The sequence below is a fragment of the Bubalus bubalis genome, chromosome 14 (assembly GCF_019923935.1).
Source record: "Bubalus bubalis isolate 160015118507 breed Murrah chromosome 14, NDDB_SH_1, whole genome shotgun sequence".
Lineage (NCBI taxonomy): Eukaryota > Metazoa > Chordata > Mammalia > Artiodactyla > Bovidae > Bubalus > Bubalus bubalis.
Window position 1 is genome coordinate 76,768,268 of NC_059170.1, and position 26,933 is coordinate 76,795,200.

Consider the following 26,933-nt stretch of genomic DNA (forward strand, 5'->3'; position numbering starts at 1 on the left):
TGCCATACAGCCTTGAGTAGTTACTAAATACTCAGCAATTTTTAATTGTTGTATCAGTGACAGCAAAACAGCAGCATCAGAATATTGGCCAAACAGTGTCCATTTTCTTCAATGTTACCTTTTAGCATGCAGCTAATTTTTCATTAAAATATCTCATCCTATTTTTAAAGAATATCAAACATTTCAAATAGTATTTCCTAATTCTGGGATGTCAAACAGTCTGTCAGATTGTCCTGTATGATGCTTTGTGTCTGACAGTGCTGTGTGTGTTTGAATAATAAGAATCTAACAGATACTGGCCTGTGCTCTCATTGCATCAGTGTTGCGTACCGATCTTGTCAACCTGATGACAGTGTTACTATCCCCATTTTAGAGGTGGGGGCCCAAGAAGTTAAGTAACCAGCAGAAGTTACACAGCACATAAGTGCCGAAGCCTGGCTAGAATCATTGTTGGTTACGGTAGCTCCAGCTGCTATAACAAGAAACCCCAGAATATATATGTGTAATTGTTTACACACAGTGAGAAGCGTGTTTCTCATTCACATAAAATACAGTTTGGAGTTTCTGATTAGCAGAGGGCTCTCTTCCAAAGTATGATTCGGGGTTCCAGGTTCCTTACCTCACATAGGCCTCAGGTCATCAGAGAAAGCACAGGAGAATGGTTTATAAGATTGATGAAGCCTGATGGGTTTGTAAGCTTGACTGCAATCATGAAGCCACACATGAAGTACCTGCAAAAGAAGGCTGGGAAATGTGGTCCAGCGCTGTGTCCAGGTAGAAGAGTGGCCCGGAAGCCAAGGTGCTCTGGATTCCTAGTCAGTGATTGATGAAAAAAACTTGTTTTTATTTTCTTAAAAAAACAGAAACCAAACTCTCAGAATTATGAAACCAATGTAAAACATTTCCAAGAGCTTTATTTTTTTTTAGCTATTAATATGCCTGTCTATATTTTATTTTCCTGACCCCACCAAAGGAGGACAGTAATCTTCTTCCCTTGACCGTTGTGGCAGATCTCAAGCAGCTCTCTGGCGAGTGGAAAGATGGGTTAAAACATAACCACCAAATAAAGGCTTTGAGACTCTCAAAATTAAATTGTGTGCTTGTAGTTTTCCTGGAAACCACAAAAAAGCAGTCACTAAGGTGGTCTTAAAAGATTTAAAGACCTGAGTATGAATGATAGGAAGTCTCAGCTACTGCTTAGTGATTAGGAAACCAAACAATTATATAATTTCTGTATTATATTTTTCTTTTTCTCATTTTGAAGTCTTCAGGCTAAATATGTTATTATACAATGCTTTTGGTTTTAATAGAAAAAAAAATACAAACCTAAGATTAATGGCTTTGACTAGACAGTTTAATTTATAAAGTGACAGTTCTTCTAGGAGTGTTAACCTCAAGGATCTGTCTGGCCATTTAAGGGAATTATTAAGAAAGCAGAGAATTCTAACTCCAAGGCCATTGGGTTCCATTGGTGTGGAAACATTAGCATCTTCAGAATCTAAGGTTCTATCTCCATTCTAACACCATAATCACTTGCAAAGTGGGGAAATGGAACCAGTCCATGCTTCTTTAAAAATCTATTTAAAAACAATCTTCACTGTAACAAATTAGTGTGATTGACTTTTTAACCAAACTGGTCACAGGAGTGAAAATGCTTGAGATTCTTTGTACATAAACAGAGCCCGGAAGGGTATGTTCTAGTCACTTCTCCACTCAGTGAACATTTCTAGAATATGCTTGCGTCAAACACTCTGACAAGTGCAGAGAACATAGAGGAGTGTGTGCAAGACGAACTCTTGCCTTCACTGGGCTTTCAACTACAGAGACTCAGAATTCCAAACAAACCAAAACCTGAACAGTTGCATTGAAAACCATGAAATGCTCAGCTGGGAGCTGTAGGAGCGAGAAGAAGAGCTGCTAGATTGAGGGGAGGGTCCAGTAAAGGTGCTCTTTCCTGGAGAAAGAACTGAAGCAGCCATGAGTCACGGAATCCTTGTTAGAGCGGTGTGTGAGTGGGGCGTTCCCAGGGAATGGAGGGAGAAGACCCAAAATGCTGCAGCTCTGGCATCTGCTGTGTTCACGTGTATTTCTCGTAATTCTGAATTCCAGTACAGTACTATGCTACTTTGGTTTTAAAGATACCATGTTAAGTTCTTATGCTTGTAGGACACGCTCGAGTCTGCACAGTCCTTATACACTCAGTGTACAATACTTCACTGCACTTTAAAATGCTGACATGCAGGTTCATTGTAGACAGTGGTCTATTTTTAGGCTCGAGGAATTCAAACCCACTTCTCCAGAAGAACTTTTAGAGATAAACACTCATATAAAATATTCTCTCAAACAGCCCCACTGTTTATGATTTGATGCTCCGTTGAAATCTCCACAGAAAGCATCAAGTACATCTTGGTTCAAACTTTTCCAGGCCAAGGTCATATTTTCTGATGGGTTTGAAGATCATGTTGATGGATGAAACTGGTGAAGTGTTGACATACATTTGGACGATTAATCATTTTATTCCTCTCAACACCAAAATCATGCACAGTGTGTTTTGTAATTGACTCAGTGATAATTTAGGGAAGAGATAATCCTGAAAAGTTAATCTTAACAACTTGTTTGTCTGAGTGAGCATTTCTCTGTTAGGCAAACAGCTCAATTTATACAAATCTCAATGTATTTTTGAAGTATTTTGCCCATGTACCATTAATACATATCTCAAGACCATTGTCATCTTTTCAAATTCTTTTTTATCTTCCTTCCTAACTCTCCTTGATACTTTGTGGTTTAGCTCAGTTTATTTAGATGTTTTTCTGTCGTAAACTTGGTGGGGTTGGGAGTGTTAGAAGTGAGTTTGAATTGGCCATTTGTGTTTTTGTAGATCTCAAGAGATTGTTATCAAGTCCCCTGGCCTCCTGGTTTCTTCCTTCTAATTCTGGGTCTTTTTCATGCTCAAAAGAAAATCATTTGCTTTAAGACAGACATCACCCTGGTCAAGTTACAGGCTGTCTGCTTGGACACACGGTCACTCTGATCTTTTACAAATTAATTTATTCTCTGTTGCCTCTGGTGCCTGGACTGCCAGGAAGTCTCACTGGGTTCTCTCTGTATCTCCAGGAAATGTGAGGATAAATTTTCCTCTGGACTTTTCTTTTAGGGACAGATATCTTAAGTAATGTGATTGGAAATTTTCAACCTATTTGTGAACAGTTAAGTTCAGTCACTCAGTCGTGTCCGACTCTTAGCGACCCCATGAATCGCAGCACACCAGGCCTCCCTGTCCATCACCAACTCCCGGAGTTCACTCAAACTCATGTCCATCGAGTCGGTGATGCCATCCAGCCATCTCATCCTCTTTCGTCCCCTTCTCCTCCTGCCTCCAATCCCTCCCAGCATCAGAGTCTTTTCCAATGAGTCAACTCTTCGCATGAGGTGGCCAAAGTACTGGAGTTTCATCTTTAGCATCATTCCTTCCAGTGAACACCGAGGACTGATCTCCTATAGAATGGACTGGTTGGATCTCCTTGCAGTCCAAGGGACTCTCAAGAGGCTTCTCCAACACCACAGTTCAAAAGCATCAATTCTTCAGTGCTCAGCTGTCTTCACAGTCCAACTCTCACATCCATACATGACCACTGGAAAAACCATAGCCTTGACTAGACAGACCTTTGTTGGCAAAGTAATGTCTCTGCTTTTGAATATGCTATCTAGATTGGTCATAACTTTCCTTCCAAGGAGTAAGCATCTTTAATTTCATGGATGTGGTGTTAATGTTTCTCCTTTGGGGTCTGCACTGTGGATTCATTCCAGCTAACCCCTTCTTTTAATGCCATCTTATAGAATGCAGTTCTAGACCAGGAAGAAAATTGTCATTTCTGCTTTCTTCTTTTGTTAAAATTATGCTAAAATATATATAACATTCATAGGGTTGCAAAGAGTTGGACATGACTGAAACGACTTAGCACGCGCGCACACGTGCGTACATAGCATAAAATTGACCACTGTAACCGTTCCAGGTGTCCTGTGCAGTGGCACTTAGTACGTTTATCTTGTTGTGCAACCATCACCCCCTCCATCTCCAGAGCTTTTCACCTTCTCAAACTGAAACTCTGTGCCCATGAAGTAATGACTCCCTAATTCTGCCTCCCTCCGGCCCCTGGCAACCACCATCTTGCTTCCCAACTCTGCATTTTGACTTCTAGGAGCCTCATGCAAGTGGAATCATGCAATATTTGTCCTTTTGTGTCTGGCTTATTTCACTGAGCTTAGTGTCTTCAGAGCTGACCCATGTTGTGCCATGTGTCAGAAAGTCAACTCTTTTTAAAGCTGAAAATTCCCTTGTATGTGCATTCCATGTTTTGCTCATTGATATCTTGATGAACATTGGGTTGCTTGCTTCTACGTTTAGGCTATTGTGAATAAAGCTGCTATGAGCCTTGTGTACAAATATCTGAGTCCTTGCTTTTACTTGTTTTGGGTATATACTGTGATGCGGAATTGTTAGATCATATGGTAATTCTGTGTTTAATTTATTGAGGAACCACTGTATAGTTTTCCACCTTCTTGATCCCTGTTGTAATCACGTGACCATTTCCTGGCTGAAGAGGGTGATAAGGGATGAAGGGGCCTAAGGGGCTTCTGCTCTCTCAGGGATTGTCTTTGGTTAGACTGTTCTTTTTAATTGATGAATGATGCCTGAGGAAAAAATTCTTTGGCTTCATGCTAACGAATTCCTGAAAGAATAAAAGGCCCCACAACACGGAGCCCTGGGAATTGTGGGTTTGAGCCTTAGGCGGCTGGATGTGATGAGGGCTGCTGGGTAGCAGACTCAAACGACACGTTGTCTTCAAACTCCTCCCTTGAGGTTAATGAGACATCACAAGAAACAGCGATCCATGAGTGTGTCTTACTGTGGACTTCCCGGTATAATACATCCGTACTTATTAGATACCCCCAGGTACGACCCTCAGATGCAAGCAGTAATGAGGACAGACTCTGGGACATGGTGCCAGAGGCATGGGTCTGGCGGGTGAGCTCAGTGATACCCCCCTCCCAGGAGATGGCACAGGGCCTGCCATGCCCAGAGCTAGCAGACCTCTGTCCCGCAGGTTACAGATGGCTTCCTGCCTTGCATACAGAAACACTAGGTACCCAGAGAACATTTTCTGTTTTCCAGAACTTTCCAAATTGCTGACTATGTCAGTTGCTCTCATAGGAGTTGTGCAATGATACCTAAGAATTAAAATCAGTTAGCCTCTGTGTTGTTCCAGCTAACGCACGTGCTTGCGTCATCTTTGGTTGCGCAAGAGGATGTCACCCCTGCCCCAGGCTTGGCCACCTCCCCCGCTGCATCCAGCAACTGCACTCTGGGACTTGAGCTCCCCTCTGTTCAGTCCTTAGGAAAAGCAGAATCAGAGAGGATTATCTGAAGGATATACAATCCCTCTGTTCTTCTTAGAAACTCCAACATTTATCTATCCCTGGATTAAGAGAGATCATCAAAAAAAACCAGGAATTCCTGGCTGACCCCTCATGGAAGAAATTTGCCTGCTGACCTCCTTTGCGTGATGCTGTAATACACAGCCTTACGAAGCCCCTTGTTCTCCAGCTGCTGTCTTCACCCTCCCGCTGTATGCGGTACCTGCTGCGGGTAAAGCCCTGCAAGAGGAGTGGCTCCCTGGACTCCATGCCAGGAAGTGTCCTCCTTTGAGCGGTTGGTCCATGTGATCCCATTCTACCACATGGACCCTTGTCTGCTCGTTGCCCCCCCGGGAAGCTGGGAGACCAGGCAGCCCTCTGCCTCCAGCACGGGGGCAGAGCTCAGGCTTGATTTTGTATGAACTCATGCCTGTCTTTAACTTATTTTGTAAGTTCTTCTTTTTCTTTTTTTCATTCCCTCACTGAGGCGAGGTTGTTGAGTGGTCTGATTTTTTTAAGCTGCTTAACTCTTTTAAGAAGTAAACTGAGGGGATAAACATGAATCAGGTGTCCTCACTTTTGAATGTTTAGAGGACAAGATGTATATCACTTGCCAGTTTCGGGTAACTGGAATATGCTCAGTATAGTTGGCCTGAAAACCATTCTTGTTCTGAGTATGACTAAACCCTAGGCTCCATGCTGTCCTGATCTCGGAATCCTCCCCCTGCCAGTGCTGTGCTTGGCACGTAGTAGGTGTTCAGTTAACATCCCCTAAGATTTGAACAAACAGCATCTGTCTGCCCCTCAGTTACCCACGAGCACAGCCTGGAGATTCTCAGAAGCAAAGAGAAGCCAAGATTCTCTGGTGTTTTCTACCCCTTCGTCGCACGTGGAGGGGAGGAAACACAGCTGGCGCCTCTAACGGTCTTCGTCTCCTCCTCCGCAGACTCATATTTCCAGACTCCCTCCCGGCGCGGTGGCCGGACAGTCCGTGGCAATTGAAGGAGGCGTCTGCCGCCTGGAGAGCCCGGTGAGCTGAGCCTTCCAGCGGAACCCGGAGCGTCGAGGGCATCACCGAACCCGGGCTCCACAGGGTTCTAACGGAAGTTGGATGTTTAGCCTTCCTCGTTTGATAACTTGTGTCGCAGCCTCGCGCGCCCCTCGCGCGCCCCTCGCGCCCCTCGCGCGCCCCTCGCGCGCCCCTCGCGCCCCTCGCGCGCCCCTCACGCCCCTCGCGCGCCACTCGCACGCCCCTCGCGCCCCTCGCGACACTAGTGCTGCTGTAGTTAGCGCTTGGCAACACGCGGGTCTTGGGCGGGGAGCGGGATGCGGTGTGTGTGAGTGTGTGTGTGTGCGCGTGTGCTCGCTTCTTCAGTGAATTAGAAACTCCTCCTTATTATGTAACCTCAGACCAGGAATGATTAAATCATCTTCCCAAAATGCGTGCTTTAACTGTTTACAGGTAAAACCTAAAGTTGCAGGAAGTGGTTGATTTCACAAAGCAGTACCGACTGTGTTGATGTAACATGTAATGTATCTGAAACTGCAGAGTAAATCTGCTTGTTGCAATGATGGACAGTGGCCGTGCTCCTGATAACAGTGCTAGTAACAAAGTATTTTTATTTGTTAGCCAGTTTAAGTGGATCCTGTGGTGACTTAAACTGTTGTTCTCATCCCTCATATGGGGCATTTTTCTTTAACAAAGAATGGTTTCAGTGAAACAATCTAGCAGAGAATTAAGGTCAGAACCTTTTTAAATAATAGTCTTATTGATAAAGTTTGTACTTCCTTCCTCAAGCTTTTCTAAGCTTAAATCCTGCATAGTTTCGAGCTGTGTGTACTGTATTATGAAAGAATATGTAAAGAGAACATACAGTAATGCAGTCCTTAATCTGTGTATAATGGAATGTTATTTACAATGTAACACTGTAAATAAGAAAGCAAAATTTATGGGAAAATTCAATATTATCTTTGTTTCTTGTTTAAATATATTTTTAAGATAAAAGGCACAAAAATAAAAGAAGCATATTACTGGATATAGTGTGTGATTCTCCTCTGACTAATAAATTATCTTTTGAATCCTAGAGTGGAGAGTTGTTTTTTATTTTGTTTATAAAAAGTTACTTTTTCCAGAAATCATACCTGTATGCCTCTAGCTGTGCTACTGATTGTTCAAAATCCAGTTTTATCTCTGTTATTAGACTGGACACCAGCAAGATGGAAGATGAACTTAGTGCATGATTGTGTGATCAGTGTAGAAGTCCCTAAAATTTCCACTGTAATTTGATTAAAAAAAAAAAAAAAACGAAGGAAAGCAATAGGAACACTTTGCTTTGAGAAATGGCAATGGCAGCTGAAAAGTCAATGGTTTCAGATGATAAATTGCTTCTAAATGTTATATTTAGTGATTCTGGAGCCACATAAGAAAACCAAGACTTTCCTTTTGATTTTACATGTAAGAGGTAACTATCAAGAAGATACTAAAGATAGACGTGCTGGGGAGGAAGTTCCCACCATTTAATCATGGCTCTGGGCGGTAACTGATAAAGCCCCAGATGAAATTATGCACTTGACATCGATGTATGGCCAAATTATAAAGGAAAGACAACCAAAATGGAGTGGGTGTAAATATGAATGATTTGGGAGTTGCTGACTTATATCCCTCATACAAGCAATTATGTTTGTCTCATTGTGTTCTTGTAGACAGGTCGGTGCCTTGGTATCTGTTTCTCATTCTTAATGAGGCCAAGAACTTCGTAAGAGATCGGCTGGCTGGTAGGGAGCCTTTGGCTTCAAAAGCTTTCAAAGACCTGTTACCTGTTGGCAGGGTTTTTTTCAGGAACTGGATTGGATCACATAAAACTATCAGGACACTTTGGAATCTGAAAATCATCTGACCTATTTCACCAGGAATGCCATTTCTTTCATCTCCTTTTGACTTTATCCCATTCACATTTGAAAGTTTGGGCTTGTTAAACACCATTTTTATGAAGAGTTTAAAAACTGGTCAGTATAAAAGGGCACAGCCCCTTCAAAAACAGTTCATTAAGAATGTTTTTCTAGTTGTTGGTTTTTTTAATATAAGGACTATTGTGAAACCAAGAGGGGGAAAAATGACACTAAGGATCATGGAGGCAAAAAGTAATGGGGGTAGTATAAGTGCCTTAATTATAAGATCAGATATTGAAGAACGAGAAGAAGACTCTGACAGATATAAGATCAACATCGTTTTGCTCAAAAGCAGGAAAGGTAGAAAGGAACAAGAATATGACCTCATTCCCAAGTTTGGCCTCTGTCACCAAGACTCTGAAGCTGTGTTTGAAGGTGCCCACTTTTAATGTGGATGATCCTAACTACAGGCCTGTTTTCTGTTTCTTTTTAAGGCCTGGGCATTTGACGTCTGGTTCTCTTGGATATAGCCATCCCTGTGAGCCTCTCTGAGTTTAGAAACGGGGATTTCTTCTGCCCTTGGCAAGGAGGCAGAGGGTGTGCACTGTATCCTGAGGAGTCCTTGTGTGGACCTACCGGCGTGGAAGTCTTGTCTAGACTCTGTCCTTGCTTGTCTCCTCTGCCAGCTCTCTCTGTTTCCTGTGTGTCTGCCTGCAGTGGGTACTTTCTCATCATCTAACTGCCTTTTCTAAATGTGTACTTGAACTCAGATACCAATGTCTGTTAGAACTGTGTGAGTGAACTCCGGGAGTTGGTGATCGACAGAGAGGCCTGGCGTACTACGATTCATGGGGTCGCAAAGAGTCGGACACGACTGAGCAACTGAACTGAACTGAACTGATTAAGTATACATAAACAAGTCATCAGTACTAGTCTGAGACGTTTGTCTGTGAGCAAAATGGATGTGTTTTAGTTTATTGACATGGGTACATCTCTTGGTTGCTCAGAAGCCTTTTGTCATCTTGCCCCATGTTCGGGAGTGGTGATGTTCATTCCGGGTACCTGAGATGAGCAAGATTACTCTGTTGCAACAGATGGAGGGTGTGAGAGAGGGGAGCAGGGAGTGAAGAAGGGAAGATTTAGAAAAGTGCTAGAATTATTAATTATTGTGACATTTTAAAAAATCTGATCATTGTTACAAAAGCGATCTATGCTTACTATAATAAAAATAAAGAAAAGCAAGAAAAAAAATTAATTCATAAACCCATTTCCCTAGAGACAATGGTTTATAATACTTTAGCTTGTATCCTTTAGTTTCTATTCTTAAAGATTCTTCTTATGCATGAATTTTCTGTGCTTTTTAACACACAAGTCAGATTATATTGAACCCCTAAATGGAGTTATATAGCCTTCAGTTTTCACTTAATAATATTATGGAAAGCTGTCCAAACCTGTAGGGTTACATATACCTCATTACCCACTTCCCCTCCCACAAGGCTGATTTGGCTAATTCACATAGGTATATGAATACATATATTTTATATGAAAACTTATAAACCCTTCAGAGTACTGACCTCTATTTTCAGCACCTATTCTTGGAGATCATTATATATAAAGATATAATCTGAAAAGGTATTATAAAGTATTAGCTAAAAAGGTATTATTTTCCCATATAGATTATTATAAAATATTGAGTATAGTTCCTATGCTGTATAGTGGGGTCCTTGTTGGTTATCTGTTTTTTATATAGTGTATCAGTTAATCCCAAGCTCCTAATGTATCCCTCCTCTTCCTTTTCCCTTTACTATATAGTTAAATTCTTAAACAATGCCTCCTAACATTAAAAAATATATATATTTCTTGAGTCAAACCCATTAACTTTCCTCTGACAGGAGCCCTGTAATTGCTCAATAGTGTGAACCCCTCTGTGCCCTGAAGCCCAGTCTTTTTGCCCGACTTAGGGCTGCAGTGGTGGGTCATGGTGGGGTTTGGATTTCCAGAGAGACGGTAGGTGGAAGTCCCCCGCCCCCAAACTGGTCCAAGAAAAGGTTGAACCCAGAAGATGAGCCTTTGTGTGGATGATGACTTCATTTGCCTTTAGCTGTATTCTGAGGACTGATGCTGAAGCTGAAACTCCAAGACTTTGGCCACCTGATTCGAAGAGCTGACTCATTTGACAGACCCCGATGCTGGGAAAGATTGAGAGCAGGAGGAGAAGGGGATGACAGGGGATGAAATGGTTGGATGGCATCACCGACTCAATGGACATGAGTTTGGGTGGACTCCGGGAGTAGTGATGGACAGGGAGGCCTGGTGTGCTGCAGTCCATGGGGTCTCAAAGAGTCAGACGCAACTGAGTGACCGAACTGAACTGAACTGAAACTCTTCCCCCACGGCTGGATGAGCCGGGGAAGGAGGTGTGGGTGGGCATACCTCTGGGGCTGCAGGTGGGAGTGAGTGAGCGGTGGTGGGCAACAGAAGGTAGTCCTTTCGTATTAATATTTATTCTGGGGTGTTAGAATTCTTAAGCAATACGCCGCCTCTCCCCAGCACTTAATTTGGGGAAACTGAACGATGTACCCGCCCAGATGTCTGCCATCAGAGCCCCACAGGCTGACTGAGTTGTCCAAGCCGCGTTTCTTTTTCCGGCTCTGAGGTGGATGGCCACAGAAAGGGTTAACGGGGGAACTGGCAGGGCCCTTGCTCCAAGGCTGCACACTCAGCTTCCAGAAGCCCATCCGCCAAGCCCAGGATGATTCTTCCCGACCAGCTGTGGAAGCCGGAAGGAGAGCAAGCACGGTGGGTGCTCCTTTAGGTGCTGGCGTCCCCAGAGCCCTGAAACCACGGTGGCAACACCAGAAAAACTGGGAGAGGGTCATCTGCCTGAAACTGCCATGGGGGGTTCGCTAATTGTCAACAGAGCTTCAGAAGCTGCCAAGAAAAAAGCTGCCTTTACCATCTGCTTCTCTATTATGCTGAAGATACAAAGGGTTGCTCCTAAAACGGCCATTCCTGGGTTTGGGAAATCCAGCAGTGCTTAACAGAAGATCTCGTTCTTCTACTATATTAAGGGAAATCAATGTTTCTTTTGCATTTAGAAGCAGTACGATTTGAATCTTTCCACCCAAGATTTCCCCCCAAGCCTGTTAACTAGCTGCCACTCCGTCCGGTTAATGCTCCCACCATTCTTCTGGATGGTCAAACCCAAATCCTTGGGTTTTTTTTTTTTTTTTTTTTTTTTCCCGTGTTTCACAGCACAGTGAACTGCCCCCAAACCCTAGTAGCTTTGACAATGGCTTTTTTATTTGCTTATAGCTCTGTCAGTGAGACTCAGCCTCTCTCAGTGGCTTTCCAGTGCTTTCACTGGTAGTCACTGGTGCTCAGCTGAGCTGGAGGGTGAGATAGGGGCTGGGCTGCGGAGCATCCTTTCTCCATATAGGTTCAGGGCCTCTCCCTCTGTTCGAGGCTTCTCGACATGGTCCTTTCAGACCATGTCTCCTACAAGATGTGGTGCCTTCAGGTTCCCAGCAGCACAAAAACAGAAGCTGCTGCCTGGGGAATATGGGAATCTTACTTACCCAACCAAGGGATGAGCCCTTGTCCCCTGCATTAGAAGGTGGGTTCTTAACCTCAGGACCATCAGGGAATTAATTCCCTTGCCATGCCTTTTTAAGATTAAGTTCAGGACTGGCCCAACATTTGCTACATTTATTGCTTACATCAAGTCCCCTGGCTCAGTCCAGATTCAAGAGGAAGGGGCTGCATAAGGGCATGAATCCAGAGTCAAGATGTACAGGGGCCACTCACCCAACATCCTTGAATCTGCTTTCTCTCCTATTTTACAACGAATCCATTAAGAAATTCTATTGGCCCTCCTTTTTTGTTTTAACATTTATTTATTTGGCTGCGCTCAGTTGCTGCATTCAAGATCTTCAATCTTCATTGCAGCGTTCAGGATCTTTTTTAAGCTGTGGCATTCGAACTCTTAATTGCAGCATATGGGATCTGGTTTCCTGACCAGGAATCGAACTCAGGCCCCTTGCCTTGGAAGTGCAGAGTTTTAGCCACTGTTGCTGCTGCTGCTGCTAAGTCGCTTCAGTCGTGTCCGACTCTGTGCGACCCCATAGACAGCAGCCCACCAGGCTCCCCTGTCCCTGGGATTCTCCAGGCAAGAACGTTGGAGTGGGTTGCCATTTCCTTCTCCAGTGCATGAAAGTGAAAAGTGAAAGTGAAGTCGCTCAGTCGTGTCCGACTCCCAGCGACCCCATGGACTGCAGCCTACCAGGCTCCTCTGCCCATGGGATTTTCTAGGCAAGAGTCCTGGAGTGGGGTGCCATTTAGCCACTAGATCACTAAGAAAGTCCGTCCTATTGCCGCTCCTTTAAAGTATATCTGGAAGCCAACCACTTCTCACCAGGCCACTGCAGCCATCCAGACCGTCTGTGACCTGGCCCATTGCAGCAGGGCCCCGCACTGGCCCCTGTGTCTGCACCTGCCCCTTGGGTACTTGTCTACCTGGCAGCAGGTGAAATGCAATCAGGGCGCTCCTCTTCTCAAATCCTTCCAGTACCTCTTGTCCCAGGGCCCTTAGGAGACCCGAGGCTCTGCTGCCTGTCGTTCTCAGCATGCTGCCTGCCCTTGCTCACTCTGCTCTGACCATCCTGGCCTCCTTGCTGTTCTTGGAGCAGCTTAGACGTGCTCCTATCTCAGAACCACTGTGCCTGCTTTTACCCCTCCTTGGAAAACACTTTCCAGATAGATCCACATGGCTTATTTCTTCCTCAGCTCCTTCAACTCTGTTCAAATACAACCTTCTCAGTGAGCACCCTCCTCACCACGCTCTCCCCCGCAGCCTGCTCCATCACCTTTCTGCATTATTTATTTGCCTCTGGCACTCACCACTTTATACTCTACCATCTAACTGACATCTCTGTTTGGTTTAGAGGCCTCCCTCTGTGTGAAAGTAAGCTCCCTGGAAACGGCATCTCTGTGTCACTCACGCTATCCCTCCAGCACCGGAGACACTGCCTGGCACATAATAGGTCTTCACTAAATATTGTTAAATGGGTAAATGAAGGCTCCTCATGGTGACGTGGAAGAGCCGGTGTGCAGCGGTGTAGTACTCCCCTAGGAAATTAGCACAAACTTACCAGCTTGAAACAACACGAGATTATCACCCCACAGTCCTGAAAGTCACAAGTCCCTGGCTGGTTCCTTTCTCCATCTCCCGTGGTTCAAAATCAAGATGGCGGCAGGGCTGTATTCCTTGTGAGAGGTACCACGGGAGAATGTTTCTCTAGCTCTTTCAGGCTGTGGGCAGGATTCTGTTCCCTGAGGCTGTAAGAATGAGATTCCCACGTCCCTGCTGGCTGCTGGCCGGGGTTGTTTCCAGCTTTCACTGTCACTCTTGGTTCCTGGCCCCTTTTGTCTGTCTTCAAAGCCAGTGACAGCTGGGTTGAGTCCCTCTCATGCTTTGAATCCCTGACTAATCTCCTTTCCAACAGATCTCTTCTGGCTACCGCGAGGAAATCTCCACTTTTAAGAGCTCTTCTCATTTGATTGGGCCCAGCTGAACAAGCCAGGATAATCTCCCCATCTCAAGGTCCATACTGTAATCACATCTGCAAAGTCCCTTTTGCCATGCAAGAAACATGTTACAGGTTGTGGGGAGCTGGGCGTCTTTGAGGGCCATTATTCTGCCTTTCAGAAGCGTCAGCAGGGCAGTGAACTGAGGCAGGAGAACACAGGCTGGCCCTGCCAGGCTAACCTCCTACGTGATCTTGAACAAGTGGCTTAGGTTCTTGGAGGTCACAGTTTCCTCCTGTGCTAAACTAAGGTAATTGAATTAAGTTAAAGATCCGTAAGAGTTTAGCTTCCTTAAAAATAGTGACTCATTGTTATACAGAGTGAGGTAGGTCAGAAAGAGAAATACTGTATACTGACACATATATGTGGAATCCAGAGTAATGGTGCTGATGAAATTATTTGCAGGGCAGCAATGGAGACATGGACATAGATAAAAGACTTATGGGCCATTTGGGGGGAAGGAAGGAGAGGGTGGGATGTATGGAGAGAGTAACATGGAAACGTACTTTACCATTTGCAGAATAGATAGCCAATGGGAATTTGCTGTATGACTCAGGGAACTCAAACGGGCTCTGTGATAAGCTAGAGGGGTGGGAGGCAGGTTCAAGAGGGAGGTGTACCTATGGGTGATTCATGTTGAGGCTTGACAGAGACCAACACAACACTGTAAAGCAATTATCCTTCAATTGAAAATAAATAAATTAAAAAAATAGTGGCTCAGACTCTGCACTCCCAAAGCAGGGGACCTTGATTTGATCCCTGGTTGGGGAACTAGATCCCACATGCTGCAACTAAGGGTTCACACGTCACAACTAAAGATCTCACATGCTGCGACTAAGACCTGGCAGAGTCAGGTAAATGAATGTTTTAAAAAACTGGACCTATGATGCCACAGTTCCTCCAGCCCCCTTCACACCTTTATACGACCTACTCTGAATACTGTGTTTTTGTGTGCTGGTTTGTTAAGCAAATGTCTAAAACCTTGGCACACCGTATAGAAATAGTCTCAAATATCGATGGTAGAAGTAGGTAATACAGCACTTCCGAGGACAATTTGGCAATATCTATGGAAAATGCACATACATTTGCCCTCTAAGAGAGAAACATACTTCTGGGAATCTATCTTATTGATACACCTGCACACATACCAAAATGACAAATGTGCAAGGATGTTTGTTTAGCATGTTTATAATAGCAGATTATTGGGCATCAGAAGGGCTTTTCAGGTGGTGTTAGTGGGAAAGAATCCACCTGCCAGTGCAGGAGATAGAAGAGACAAGGGTTCAATCCCTGGGTCGGGAAAAAGCCCTTGAAGTAGGAAATGGCAAACTGTATTCTTGCCTGGAAAATTCCATGGACAGAGGAGCTTGGTAGGGTACAGTCCGTGGAGTGGCACAGAGTTGGACACAATTAAGGGCACACATAGCGATAACCCACACTTACGACAAAGGTGTCAGATGAACTATAGTCTATCCATAGAATGGAATAATATTAAGCTGCTGAAGAGGAAGATGCGTTTATCTTTTTGATGATGTGGAAAGATCTTCAGGATGTATTAGACAAAAAGGGCAAAGTAAAGATTGGTGTGTATAACTTTCTGTCTTTGGGATAAGGATTAGGACAAAGACTATGTACAAATATCTTCTTGTAGGCATACATAAATTCTGGAAGGATACATAAGGAAAAAAGATTAATAATATCAATGGAGAAGGCAATGGCACCCTACTCCAGTACTCCTGCCTGGAAAATCCCATGGATGGAGGAGCCTGGTGGGCTGCAGTCCATGGGGTCGCACAGAGTCGGACACGACTGAGCGACTTAGCAGCAGCATAGGGTAACAACTCTAAGGATAATGAATGGAGTAAATAAAGGACTAGATGAGAGAAAACATGTTAATGTCACTACTCGCTTTCTACTCTCGGAAGGCCTCTTGCTCTTAGATGTGCTCTTCCATCCCTTAGAGCTGGCCGCCGTGAGGCACTGAAGTAAGGGTTACCATCTGCGATCTGGTCTCAACTAGCTCCCCTGCCCAATTCTTGAGCAGCTGCCCAAATCAGACGCTCTGGTCAAACCAGACTTCTTACCAGAGACAAAGGATTCAGTGTCAATTACCAAAATCTCTTCCATTGCTTCAGTGTCTGGTCATATTTTCCATGTTTTGCTTTAATTTCATTTGATTCATATTTATAACTAAGTGGCTAGCAGCAGATGATTGATTCCCAAGACATGAAACTCTTGTTATTTAAGGCAATGCTGGCTGCAAGATAGATAACCCCCCAAGTCTCAAAGTCTTAATATGATGAAGCTTTCTCACACAGATGAAGTCCAAGTGACAGCTGTCCTCCAACAATGATTCAGGAACTGAGGACCTTCATGCATGGATAGAACAACTAGGCAGAATATCAACATGGAAATAAAAGACTCAAATAGCACTATATATAATGTGCACCTAGAGACGTGTTTAGAATACTTCACCCAACAGTAGCAGAATACACACTCTCTTAAATGCCCATGAAACATTCTTTAGGTCAGACTTTATGATTGGCCATATGTAGACGGCTGTTTTCTTTCTTCCTCTCTGAATGTGGTGTCCTAAGCTCCTCCCACATGATGTCATTTTACCTTAATCAACTCTTTAAAGGCCATATCTCCAAATATGGTCACTTTCTGAGGTCCTGGTGTAAAGGCTTCAACATATGAATGAATGTTGTGGGGAACAAGTCAACCTATGCGAAGTGAAAAAAAAAAGTGAAGGTGTTAGTCATTCAGTCATGTCCAACTCCTTGCAACCCCATGTAGCCCACCAGGCTCCTCTGTCCATGGGATTCTCAAGGCAAGAATATTGAAGTGGGTGGCCATTCCCTTCTCCAGGGAACCTTCCTGACCCAGGGATCAAACCCAGTCTCCTGCATTGCAGGTGGATTCTTTACCATCTGAGGCACCACAGAAGTCCCTAATTCAACACATAAGATTTTATAAATAAACATTTGCTTGTTTGAATGAGGACCCCTTGTAAAGGAAACAAAAATTCATAGTTCCCAAGTGTTAACATAAGTTATTTAAAAATAATGCAACTTGTATAAACACAAAACTAGGTAGAAACATCTTAACGTGTATAGCTCTTTTTTTTTTTAATTTTATTTTATTTAACTTTACAATATTGTATCGGTTTTGCCATATATCAACATGAATCCGCCACAGGTATACACGTGTTCCCCATCCTGAACCCTCCTCCCTCCTCCCTCCCCGTACCATCCCTCCGGGTCGTCCCAGTGCACCAGCCCCAAGCATCCAGCATATAGTCATAATCCCAGTAGATTTGCAAGTGAATACAACAAAATCCAAAATTAATAAAGTTCATTTTAACAATGATATAAGAGCATGGATTATAATTACATTGTTTTTGTCATTGTTTTATCTCAAATCATCATTTAATTTTGGTCATTATGGTTTTTATTAATAGTTCTAAAATTTCCATGTGTTTTTTCTTTATAGCTTATATTTCTTTGCTGAGACTTTCTGGTTTTTTATTCATTTGTTTCAAGCATGTTCCTAATTATTTGTTGAAGCATGTTTATAACAACTTCTTTAAAATCTTTATCAGACAACCCTAACATCTTGGTGTTGGCACTTGTTGATTTGTCTTTCTAGTTGAGATCTTCCTGATTCTTGGTATGAGTGGTGTTTGAAACCTGGATATGTAGGATATTATGTGTGAAGTCTCTGGATCTTATTTAAACCTTATCTTTCAGCAGAACTCTTCTGACAGCACTCTGGTGGGAGAAGGGGAATGCTCCCTGACTACTTGCCAGACGAAAGTGGAAAGCATGCCCCACTCAGCTGCATTGACACTAGGGGGGAACGGCTTCTTGTTACTGCTGGTGGGTGTGAGTGCAGGGCCCCACTAAGTTTTTGCAGACACCATGCCAGCTGGTGGGGGTCATGAGGAGGACATGTTGTCTGTACTCCCTAGAAGAGATGGAAGTTTCTAGTGCCCACTTGGCCTTCTCTGACATCACTTGGCAGCGGGGTTGTGGGATGCCTGTCACAACCTGATGTGGGGAGAAGTCTAGGCTGTCCCCTTGACCTTCACTGGAAGGGGTGGGATGGAGATGCACCTTTAGCTTGTGAAGTTTGGCTGGCACAGAGCACTTATTATCTAAAACTTTCTTGTTTTGCTGGGCTGCCCCTTGTCTGCCCATTGGAATGGGGAGAGCAGTCTTTCCTCGGGGCGTGTTTTGTCTGTGCCCGTTGGTGTCCCTGGGTTACTAGCTTCTCCAGCACCCAGTCTGGACACATGAGGCGAAGTGAACACTCAGCCTGCTCCTGCCTTGTTGTTCAGGGGCCCAACTGCTCTGACTTCTTTGCTCCACCTTTCCAGCTTTTCTTCTTATTTTTTATAGATAACGTCCCATGTTTTTTCAGCTGTGCTTAGTGGAAGGAATAGAGGAAAGTACTACTTCATCTTTCCAGAGGCAGATTGTTATTACAGAAGTAGTTATGTGGAAAGTGAACTCATGGACTTGACTCCTGCTTTTGCACTTGATAGCCATCGTCTGACATGATTGGCGTTACACTTCCTTTTGGATAATAAACTTGTCTTTAACTACCTACCCATTATTTTTCTAGCCAATCCACTTTAAAGACGCCCTGGGAAATTGTGATGCAGCTGCTTCATGAAAAATTCCTAATTGAGAGTTGACCTCTGCACTTACTGCTGACAAAGATTGGTATACAGACTGCTGTATGTACTATCTCTGGTCAACCCTGAACAATGAAAATAATAGCCCTCAGGCTATTGTTTCCATGCAACTTACCTGGTCATGCCTTTCTTCTCCAGCTACCTGAAATCTTTGTCTGGCGTCACCATTACCACAACTTCAAATGCAAATAAAATTGCCTTTCATGTATTAGTTACAAAGTGACCCTGACTATGTTTGTTTTAATTTATTTTTGTTTGTCATCAAAATGAAAACATTTCTAATTACAAAATTCTTTGAATTCATGGGGGTTCTGGAGGCAATATCTATAAACTTACAGGAGCCCACATACTCCAGTTTGAGAAACTCAGGGCTTACTATTTCCAAATCTAGTTGGCTAATGAGAGGAGTTTTTAATGTAATATAAGCTAGCCTGTAGGTCTGTTAAACACTGGGGCACATGAATGGGGGGGACCGGCGGGCACCATCTGGCCAGTGGAGGAATGATGAGAAGTTTATTCTTTGCACATCATATCCCTGGACACCACTATTTCCAGTGTGATCCAGCTGATTTCCAACTACCAGCATCTGCGTCTCTCTGCCCAAGGGTTCTCTCCAGAATGACCTGTGACAGGCCAGGAGTGCTAAGGAATGAACACTTCCTGGAGCAGTCCTCAACGCATGATCGTCAGGAGCTGAGGTTTTTAGCCTCACTTTGGGATGGGAGTTTGGTGAGACCTGTGTGTGCACCATTGCCCAGGATGTCCATGTGGTATTTCCAGTTTCCCATGGGGGTGACTTCCTCACTAATGCAGCCTTTATTGACTGCATTTCCTTTCTTGCCATGTGTTTCCACTCTCAGCGTTTCTTGTACCTCCCAAAGAAAATCCTTGCACTCAAATTCTCATCTCAGGGTTTCCTTCTGGAAGAAAAGTATTTCAGAGTACTTTTACTTATTACATCTGATTTGACCCATACAACAATTCTGGGAGGTAGAAAGTTATATTAATCAAGAACTGTGAAGGAATGTGGGCCCCATATTCTGTTTTTTGTTCTTTTTTTTTTTTTTTTACAGTATCCCAAGAATAGCACCTGGCATACTATAGATGCTTAATAAATAATTGATGAATAAAGGAAGAAACTGATGCTCCTTTAAGTACTTTGGTCCAATTGCCAGTGAGAGAACCAGGACTCCAAACACAGTACTCTCCCCACTTTCCACTCAGAGTCCTGTTGCCAACCCTCTTGTCTCAGATCGTGGTTTGTGGAAGAACCTATAGTTAATTTAAACATGCCAGTATCATTGGCCAGTTCCAAACCACAATGATGTCAATGGTTTCAGGACTGGTGGAACTGCTCTGTTAGTAAAAGTATTAAAGACATTTATGACTTGAATGGCCAAGTCTGTTTGTTCATATCACACAGACATTGGGGATCACATTCCCGTAGTGACCATCTGGAGCAGCCTGGCCCCATAAAATAGAGGCAAGTAGTCTTTTTCGGCTGCAAGTTAGTTAAAGCACTCCTAGCCCAGCTTTGTTTTTATGCTTTCCTCATCAGTAGTGTGAACATCTTAAAGTCATTTTGCTTGGAGGAACCTCATTCTTTTTTTTAATTAATTAATTTTTTATTGAAGGATAATTGCTTTACAGAATTTTGCTGTTTTCTGCCAAACCTCAACATGAATCAGCCATAGGTATACATATATCTCCTCGTTTTTGAAACTTCCTCCCTTCTCCCTCCCCACCCCACCCCTTAGGTTGTCACTTTGTTTGGAGGAACCCCATTCTTTTTAACACTCTAATTTGGGCTTAAAAAATCATTTTGTACCTAATTTGTGCATTCTAATGAGTTCTGTAATAAAGGGACATTTGCAGGTAAAGTCATATTCAGGAGTAGAAACAAAGAAAAAAAATCTCCATTGTAGTTAGCTATGAATTAGATACTAACTCATTAATCAAATTTTACTCAATTCATGCATGTTCCCGCAAATGAATGGTTATTCTGTTGAAACCATTTTGATTCCCAGGCACTGCTTTCCCTAAACTCCTTAGAGTCATCAGGCACATTAAAGGATATCCAATTTCATTGGTCTAAGCTGAGTGATCGCAATTCATCAAGGCATGAAAAGTCTGTCCAGTCTTGTGGAATATCATTAAATGGTTCAAGGACATTTCTAATCTTAATGATGGCCAAGGGGGAACAACTATTATGATGATGAATGGGAATGAATATCTGGAGAAAGTTCAAGGCATGTTATACTTACAAAGACTAATACACGTTGTTTATCTAAATCATCCAACTGATTAAAGAAACACACAAAGCCCAAGACAGTTAAAAGCAGAGAACCAAATAGGGTTTGACCTACCCTGGTATATTTATCGCTGACCATGTCATGCGTGTAAAATGTATTGCTCCACCAAGATGCTTGTGTATATAAATCGGGAGGGTCTTTTGAGGCTGATGTTGAGTAATATAGGCTGTCCAGTTTATTGCCTGGCTAAATATTTATATAAAATGAGTTCATTGATGGTGGAGAAGCCTCCATAAAAGGAGTCTTTCAATGTTACCCACTGATTAGCTACAACGCCCAGGGCTCAGTGAGACTGAGGTGGTGGTAACGTTGGTACTTTGGCTCCTGAAACCAATTCCTGAGCTGCTCACTGTTTTTGATCCCTGATCTGAGTTAGATCATTTTGTGTGTGTGGAACCAAGTAAAACACTACCTTCTTGGCAGTAAGAGCAGTTCTGTGTCTGCAAGGAAAGGGAAAATGCTTTTTGGTACACACCCAGGAGAAGAATGCTCTTCGGAGCCATCTCTCGAGGGGAGAATATGTCTATTGAAGGCACCCTGTTTTTTAGAACAGGGCAGTCAATGATGGGTTAAATGAAGGAAGACTCATTTCATATCATAAAGGCCAGAGAATAAATCTCTCCTGCAGGGGGACTTTGTTTTGGCTGATCTTTCCCTGGGCAGGAGGAGGAAAACAATCAACCATATAGGTGGCTGGGAGGACAATGGGCCATGATCCAAAGACTTAATCATACTGCATATCTTTTCAGTAGTTCTGGGAGAGGTAGGTTGTAGGGCTAGAATAGTGTAGCCGTTCCTTAAAGAATTGTTTAAAGATAAGCTGGAGTAGCAGAAGACTTCGAGTTAAAAGCTTTCTTCACTCGAAGTCTGACACAGCTCACCCTTAAGGTTTTCTTCAGACCTCCCTGGTTTCACTTTCCCCATATCTTTTCATGGTTTCTCTCTGCTTTCCACCCTCTGAACACTGGTGGTCTCGGGGCTTGTTTCCCAGCCCTCTTGTCTCCACGGACAATCTTACTGAGTCTGATGGCTTGAACTGCACCTGAACTCCAGACTGTTGACTTGCATCTCCATGGTGACATCCAATAAAGCATTTTCATAACATGTCAAACCTTAGTTTCTATGTCTCCATCCCCTGACCTTAGCCTGCTCCTCCCCCAGAATCCACCGTGTTGGTTGATGCTGTTCTCATTTACTCTCAGTTGCTATGTTAAAAATCTAGAAGTTGTCTGTTTTTTTCTCTATGTTTTCTGACCTCCACAAAATGTGTTCTGAACCACAGCATAAGGAGTAGGCTGACTTAGAAAGATGCATTCTAACTTGATCTTGGGAGATGAACTAGTTAGGGCACCTGATGAGCCACAGACTACACTAGGTCACTCCACATTCTTTTTTCTTTTGATGAGCAGAGGTATTTCAGCAAATTGGCCCATCTTGGGGCTCAGATGTGTAGACTTCAAATCCTGAGTCTTTGTTTTCAAGACTAGGAGTGTCAGTCCAGGTCACATAAGCTCACAGGCAGGAACACAGGGCAGGTTGTTGTATGTTCAAGTGGACTTTTGCTATCTGTCCATCTTTGGTTATTATAGGCACAAAAGATGTAGGAGAGTTACTAAGACCAAATCAGCACTCACCCTTCCCCAGGGGCCATGGCACTATTCACCTTATTCTCTGGCATCTTTTCCTCCCGAAGAATTGTCTCCCTTTATTAACCTCACTTTACTCTTCAGCTCACTGCTGTTGAGAAGACATGGCATGTCCTCCACAGACTCCCAGACCACACTTTCATATTTCTTACTTCATTCTTCATAATCAAACATTTTACAATGAAGAAATGGAATTCCTTGTTTAAATGATAGTGGGAAAGCATCTCTTTCTTATTAAAGGAACTCCAAAAGTAATGCACTGATATACTAGAAAATTTTAAAAACACAAAGAAAGTTAAATTTCCTTACAGTCCCATCACTGAGAAATACTCATAACATTTTTTTCCCCTCCATCATTTTTAGTGCATTTGTATTTAAAATAAAAACTTGTCCCAAATCTTATCTGGAATGGAAAATTTTTTGAAGGTTATTATATGCACAACTTCTCATAGGAAGAAATTGACATTCGTGATAAATTATTTTAAAAAATGTATTAATTCTTTTATTCACTTCTGGCTGCGCTGGGTCCTTGTTGCTATGAGAGGGCTTCCTCTAGCTGTGATGAGCAGGGGCTGCTCTTCGATGGGGTGCGTGGGCTTCTCACTGTGGTAGCGTCTCTTGTTCTGGAGCACAGGCTTCAGTATTTGCATTGCCCTGGCTTAGTTGCCCCCAGGTATGTGTGATCTCCCCAGACCAGGGATCCAACCGGTGTCCTCTGCATTTGCAGGTGGATTCTTTTTTTTTTTAATTAATGTATTTATTTCGGCTGTGCTGAGTCTGTGTTGCTGCCAGGGTTTTTTCTCTCTTCACAGCAAGGAGGGCTAGTCTCCAGTTGCAATGCTTGGACTTCTCACTGCGGTAGCTTCTCTTGTTTCAGAGCTGGGCCTCTAGGGCACACAGGCTTCAGGAGCTGCAGTTCCTGGGCTCAGCGGTTGTGGTTCCCCAGCTCTAGAACACAGGCTCAGTGGATTTGGCACACGGGCTTAGTTGCTCTGCAGCATGTGGGATCAAACCCGTATCTCCTGCATTGGCAGGCAGATTCTTTACCGCTGAGCCACAAGAGAAGCCCTGCAGGTGGATTCTTAACCACTGGACCACTAGGGAAGCCCAGTTCCTGATAAATTACCTCAGCAAATTTCTGATGGATTCTGATGGAATTAAGAAACTTATCCCTCCAGTTTGACTCTCAACTGTTGGGTCAGTAAAGATCTTTAGCCAGACCTTTCCTTTTCTTTTCTTTTTGTATCAATCATCACAATAATTATCTAACCATTTCTTTTCTTATAAAATCTCTCTGTTAAGCATAAATCCTTGAATTTGGCTGGGTACATGGGTATAGTTCCTTTCCTGCAGCAAGATTGTTATAAAAGTTTTGTGTGTGCTCTTAATCAAATTATCTAAAAATTTTTAAATTACCATTAATGGGACCTTACTGCTTTTTAGTAAGAATAAATTATTTTAACACCAATTATATATATTCCCTCAGAGAAGGCAATGGCACCCCACTCCAGTACTCTTGCCTAGAAAACCCCATGGACAGAGGGGCCTGGTAGGCTGCAGTCCATGGGGTCGCTAAGTCAGACACGACTGAGCGACTTCACTTTCACTTTTCACTTTCATGCATTGGAGAAGGAAATGGCGACCCACTCCAGTGTTCTTGACTGGAGAATCCCAGGGACGGGGGAGCCTGGTGGGCTGCCATCTATGGGGTTGCACAGAGTCGGACACGACTGAAGCGACTTAGCAGCAGCAGCAGCAGCATATATATTCCCTAGATGCTCTGCCTCAAAAATCTGAATGTTCTTTACATGGGAGATACGTCTGGTACATCCTATTTTGAGAAGGTTCAAGGAACGTTTTCTGGAAGTCAAGTAAGTGGTACACACCCCAAGAACCAGCTCCCTGCTATGCTATACTTCTGTCCCAGGGGAAGAGCCAGACGCCTACTGTAAGGGCAGGAAGTACGGGCACCATCAGAGGTACTGAAACCGTACTGCGACTCAAATCCACAGTCTGAGATCACACACCTGGTGTCAGGAATTAATGAAGCCCAGGTTCTTGATGTCTAATCGCAGAAAAAACTCAGTGAGAGACAAAGTGATAGGTAAAAAGTGGATTTATTTAGAGAAAAAGACACTCCACAGTGTGACATGTGGGCCATCTTGGAAGGCAAGAATGGCTCTGATACATGGCGTGGTTAGTTTTTATGGGCTGGGTAACTTCATAGGCTAGTGAGTGGGACGATTATTCCAACTATTTTGGGAAAGGGGTGGGGATTTCCAGGAATTGGATCTCCGCCCACTTTTTGCTCTCTGATGGTTGGTGTGGAAACTGTCATGGTTTCCATGGGTGTGGCACTTAGCTTGGACCTAGTTAGCTCTAACCAGTTCGTCATTTCCTATGGCCATGCCACTCTTGTACTGGCTGTGTCCTGCCCTCTTCCCTCCTGTTTCAGTACCACGACCAAATTGGTAGGATGGTCACGTGAGTGTGAGTGGTCTGTTGCTCAGTCATGTCAGACTCTTGAAGACCCCATGAGCTGTAACCCACCAGGCTCTGCTGCCCATGACATTTTCCAAACACTAATACTGGAGTGGGTTGCCATTCCTTTTCCAGGGGATCTTCCAAACCCAAGGATTGAACACATGTCTCCTGCACTGGCAGGCAGATTCTCTACCACTGTGCTACCTGGGAAACCCAGAATACTCACAGCTAATACTTAGCATAGCTCTTAGTATATGAAAGTATACTTCAACTCTTAGAATAAAAGCACTTTATACATATTAAATAGTTTAATCCTTACAACAGCCCTCTGAGGTAGGAACTATCTATTTTAATGGAGCAACTGAGCTGCTCCATCACAGAGAGGCACTGTGACTCTCTCAAGGTGAAATAGTGGCAGAGCCTGTTTGAATCCAGCTTGAGCCCCTGTGTCCTCAGCCCTCTGCTGATCCTCAGCACCGCAGAGAAAGATCAAGAGACCCGCCTGCCTCCTCTGCTCCCATCCTGCTCTGACCAGCTGTGGGCCTTGGGTATGCCATTTGTCTGTTAATTCCACAAATGCCCGCTGAGCACTTCTGTAAGGGACGGTCTCAAGGCAGGGCTGCGATCCTTCCCTCTGACTGTGCGTGTTTGTTTTCTTCCTCTTCCATTTGAATCGTGACTAACTCAGTCAATGCTTTGAGCAATGGAAAGCAGCACAGTTAAAGTCACGGGACATCTCAGTCCAGGCCTCAAAGGATCGGAAGCCTCTGTTTTCTTCCTTTTAGAACATTCCTTTTGGAGTCCTGCTGTCCTACTGGGAGGAAGCACAGCAGAGCCCCATGGGAGAAGGCCATGTGAGAGAGCTTCAGTGAAGTGACTAACCAGCGACCTGCGTCAACTACGTGATTCATAGCTACGTGAATGAAGCCACTTTTAAAATATTTATTTTTATTTATTTGGCTGTACTGGGTCTCAGCTGTGGCATGTGGGATCTTTAGTTGTGGTATGCGGGATCTAGTTCCTTGGCCAGGGATTGAACCCAGGCCCGCTGCACTGGGGGGATGGAGTCTTAGCCACGGGACCACCAGGGAGCTCCAGACAAGGCCACTTTGGACCTTCCAGTTATCCCATTGTCTCAGTCATTATCATGTGAAACAGAAGAACTAAAAGGTGAGCCCACAGAATTGTGAACAATAACATAATGTTTAAACAACTAAGTCTGGAGTGGTTAGTTATGCAGCGAATGGTGACGGAAACAACCTACTATGTGCACACAACACCTCATCTTCAAAATGTGGACATTAACACTGATCTCACTGATCTTCTAATGAAGTAGAAAATTCCAAGTGTTTTTGTACCAATGCAGTATGGAAACTTCAGCCCGACATTTGAAATATGTACTTTTAATTATACCCAAAGAATACTAGAAAACAAGTGTGTTATCTCTTCTCTTTGGTTCTCTTTTTCTTTGAAACATTGGCTTTCTTTTTCACTAAGAAACAAAAGAGTTGTCTGATCCTGAAGTTACAGGACCTGAAGAAAATGCTAGTGAATTCCTAGCCTGATAGGGATGAATTTATCCTTCAACCTGCAAGGTTTTCCATCTCCATTTTCAGCCTCTTACCTCTTACTCATCCCTCCTATCTCAGCCCCGGGGGCCTAGTCTTTTGCAGGTTTCTCACAGATGGCCCATTAACCACTTCCTTGGCACCACGCAGCCTTCCTTTACAGCACTTAGCATGGTTTACAGTCATTTATATTTGTGGGATTAGTGGGTGAGTGTCTCTCTTCATTATTTTATGACATTAGAACCAAACCTCCTTCTTTCTCCTGGTACACAGAACTCAAAAAGAAAATTGAATGAATGAATAAATGAATTGGAAAAGGGGCCAACAGAAC

The 26,933-nt window shown here is 43.6% G+C and overlaps 1 protein-coding gene across 2 annotated transcripts in view; it reads left to right on the forward strand.

The window, feature by feature from the left end:
- TASP1 (taspase 1) overlaps window positions 1-18,791 on the forward strand; it is a 278,804-nt gene extending 260,013 nt beyond the window's left edge. Inside the window, exon 14 of one of the 2 annotated variants that reach the window (XM_025264568.3) lies at window positions 18,520-18,791. In XM_025264568.3, coding sequence (XP_025120353.1) covers window positions 18,520-18,570 — 51 coding nt within the window. In that variant the 3' untranslated portion in view covers window positions 18,571-18,791. Of the gene's footprint in view, window positions 1-6,361; window positions 7,500-18,519 lie in introns of those variants that run through there. The other variant, XM_006051319.4, reaches the window with a different exon arrangement.
- The last annotated feature ends 8,142 nt before the right edge of the window (window positions 18,792-26,933 follow it).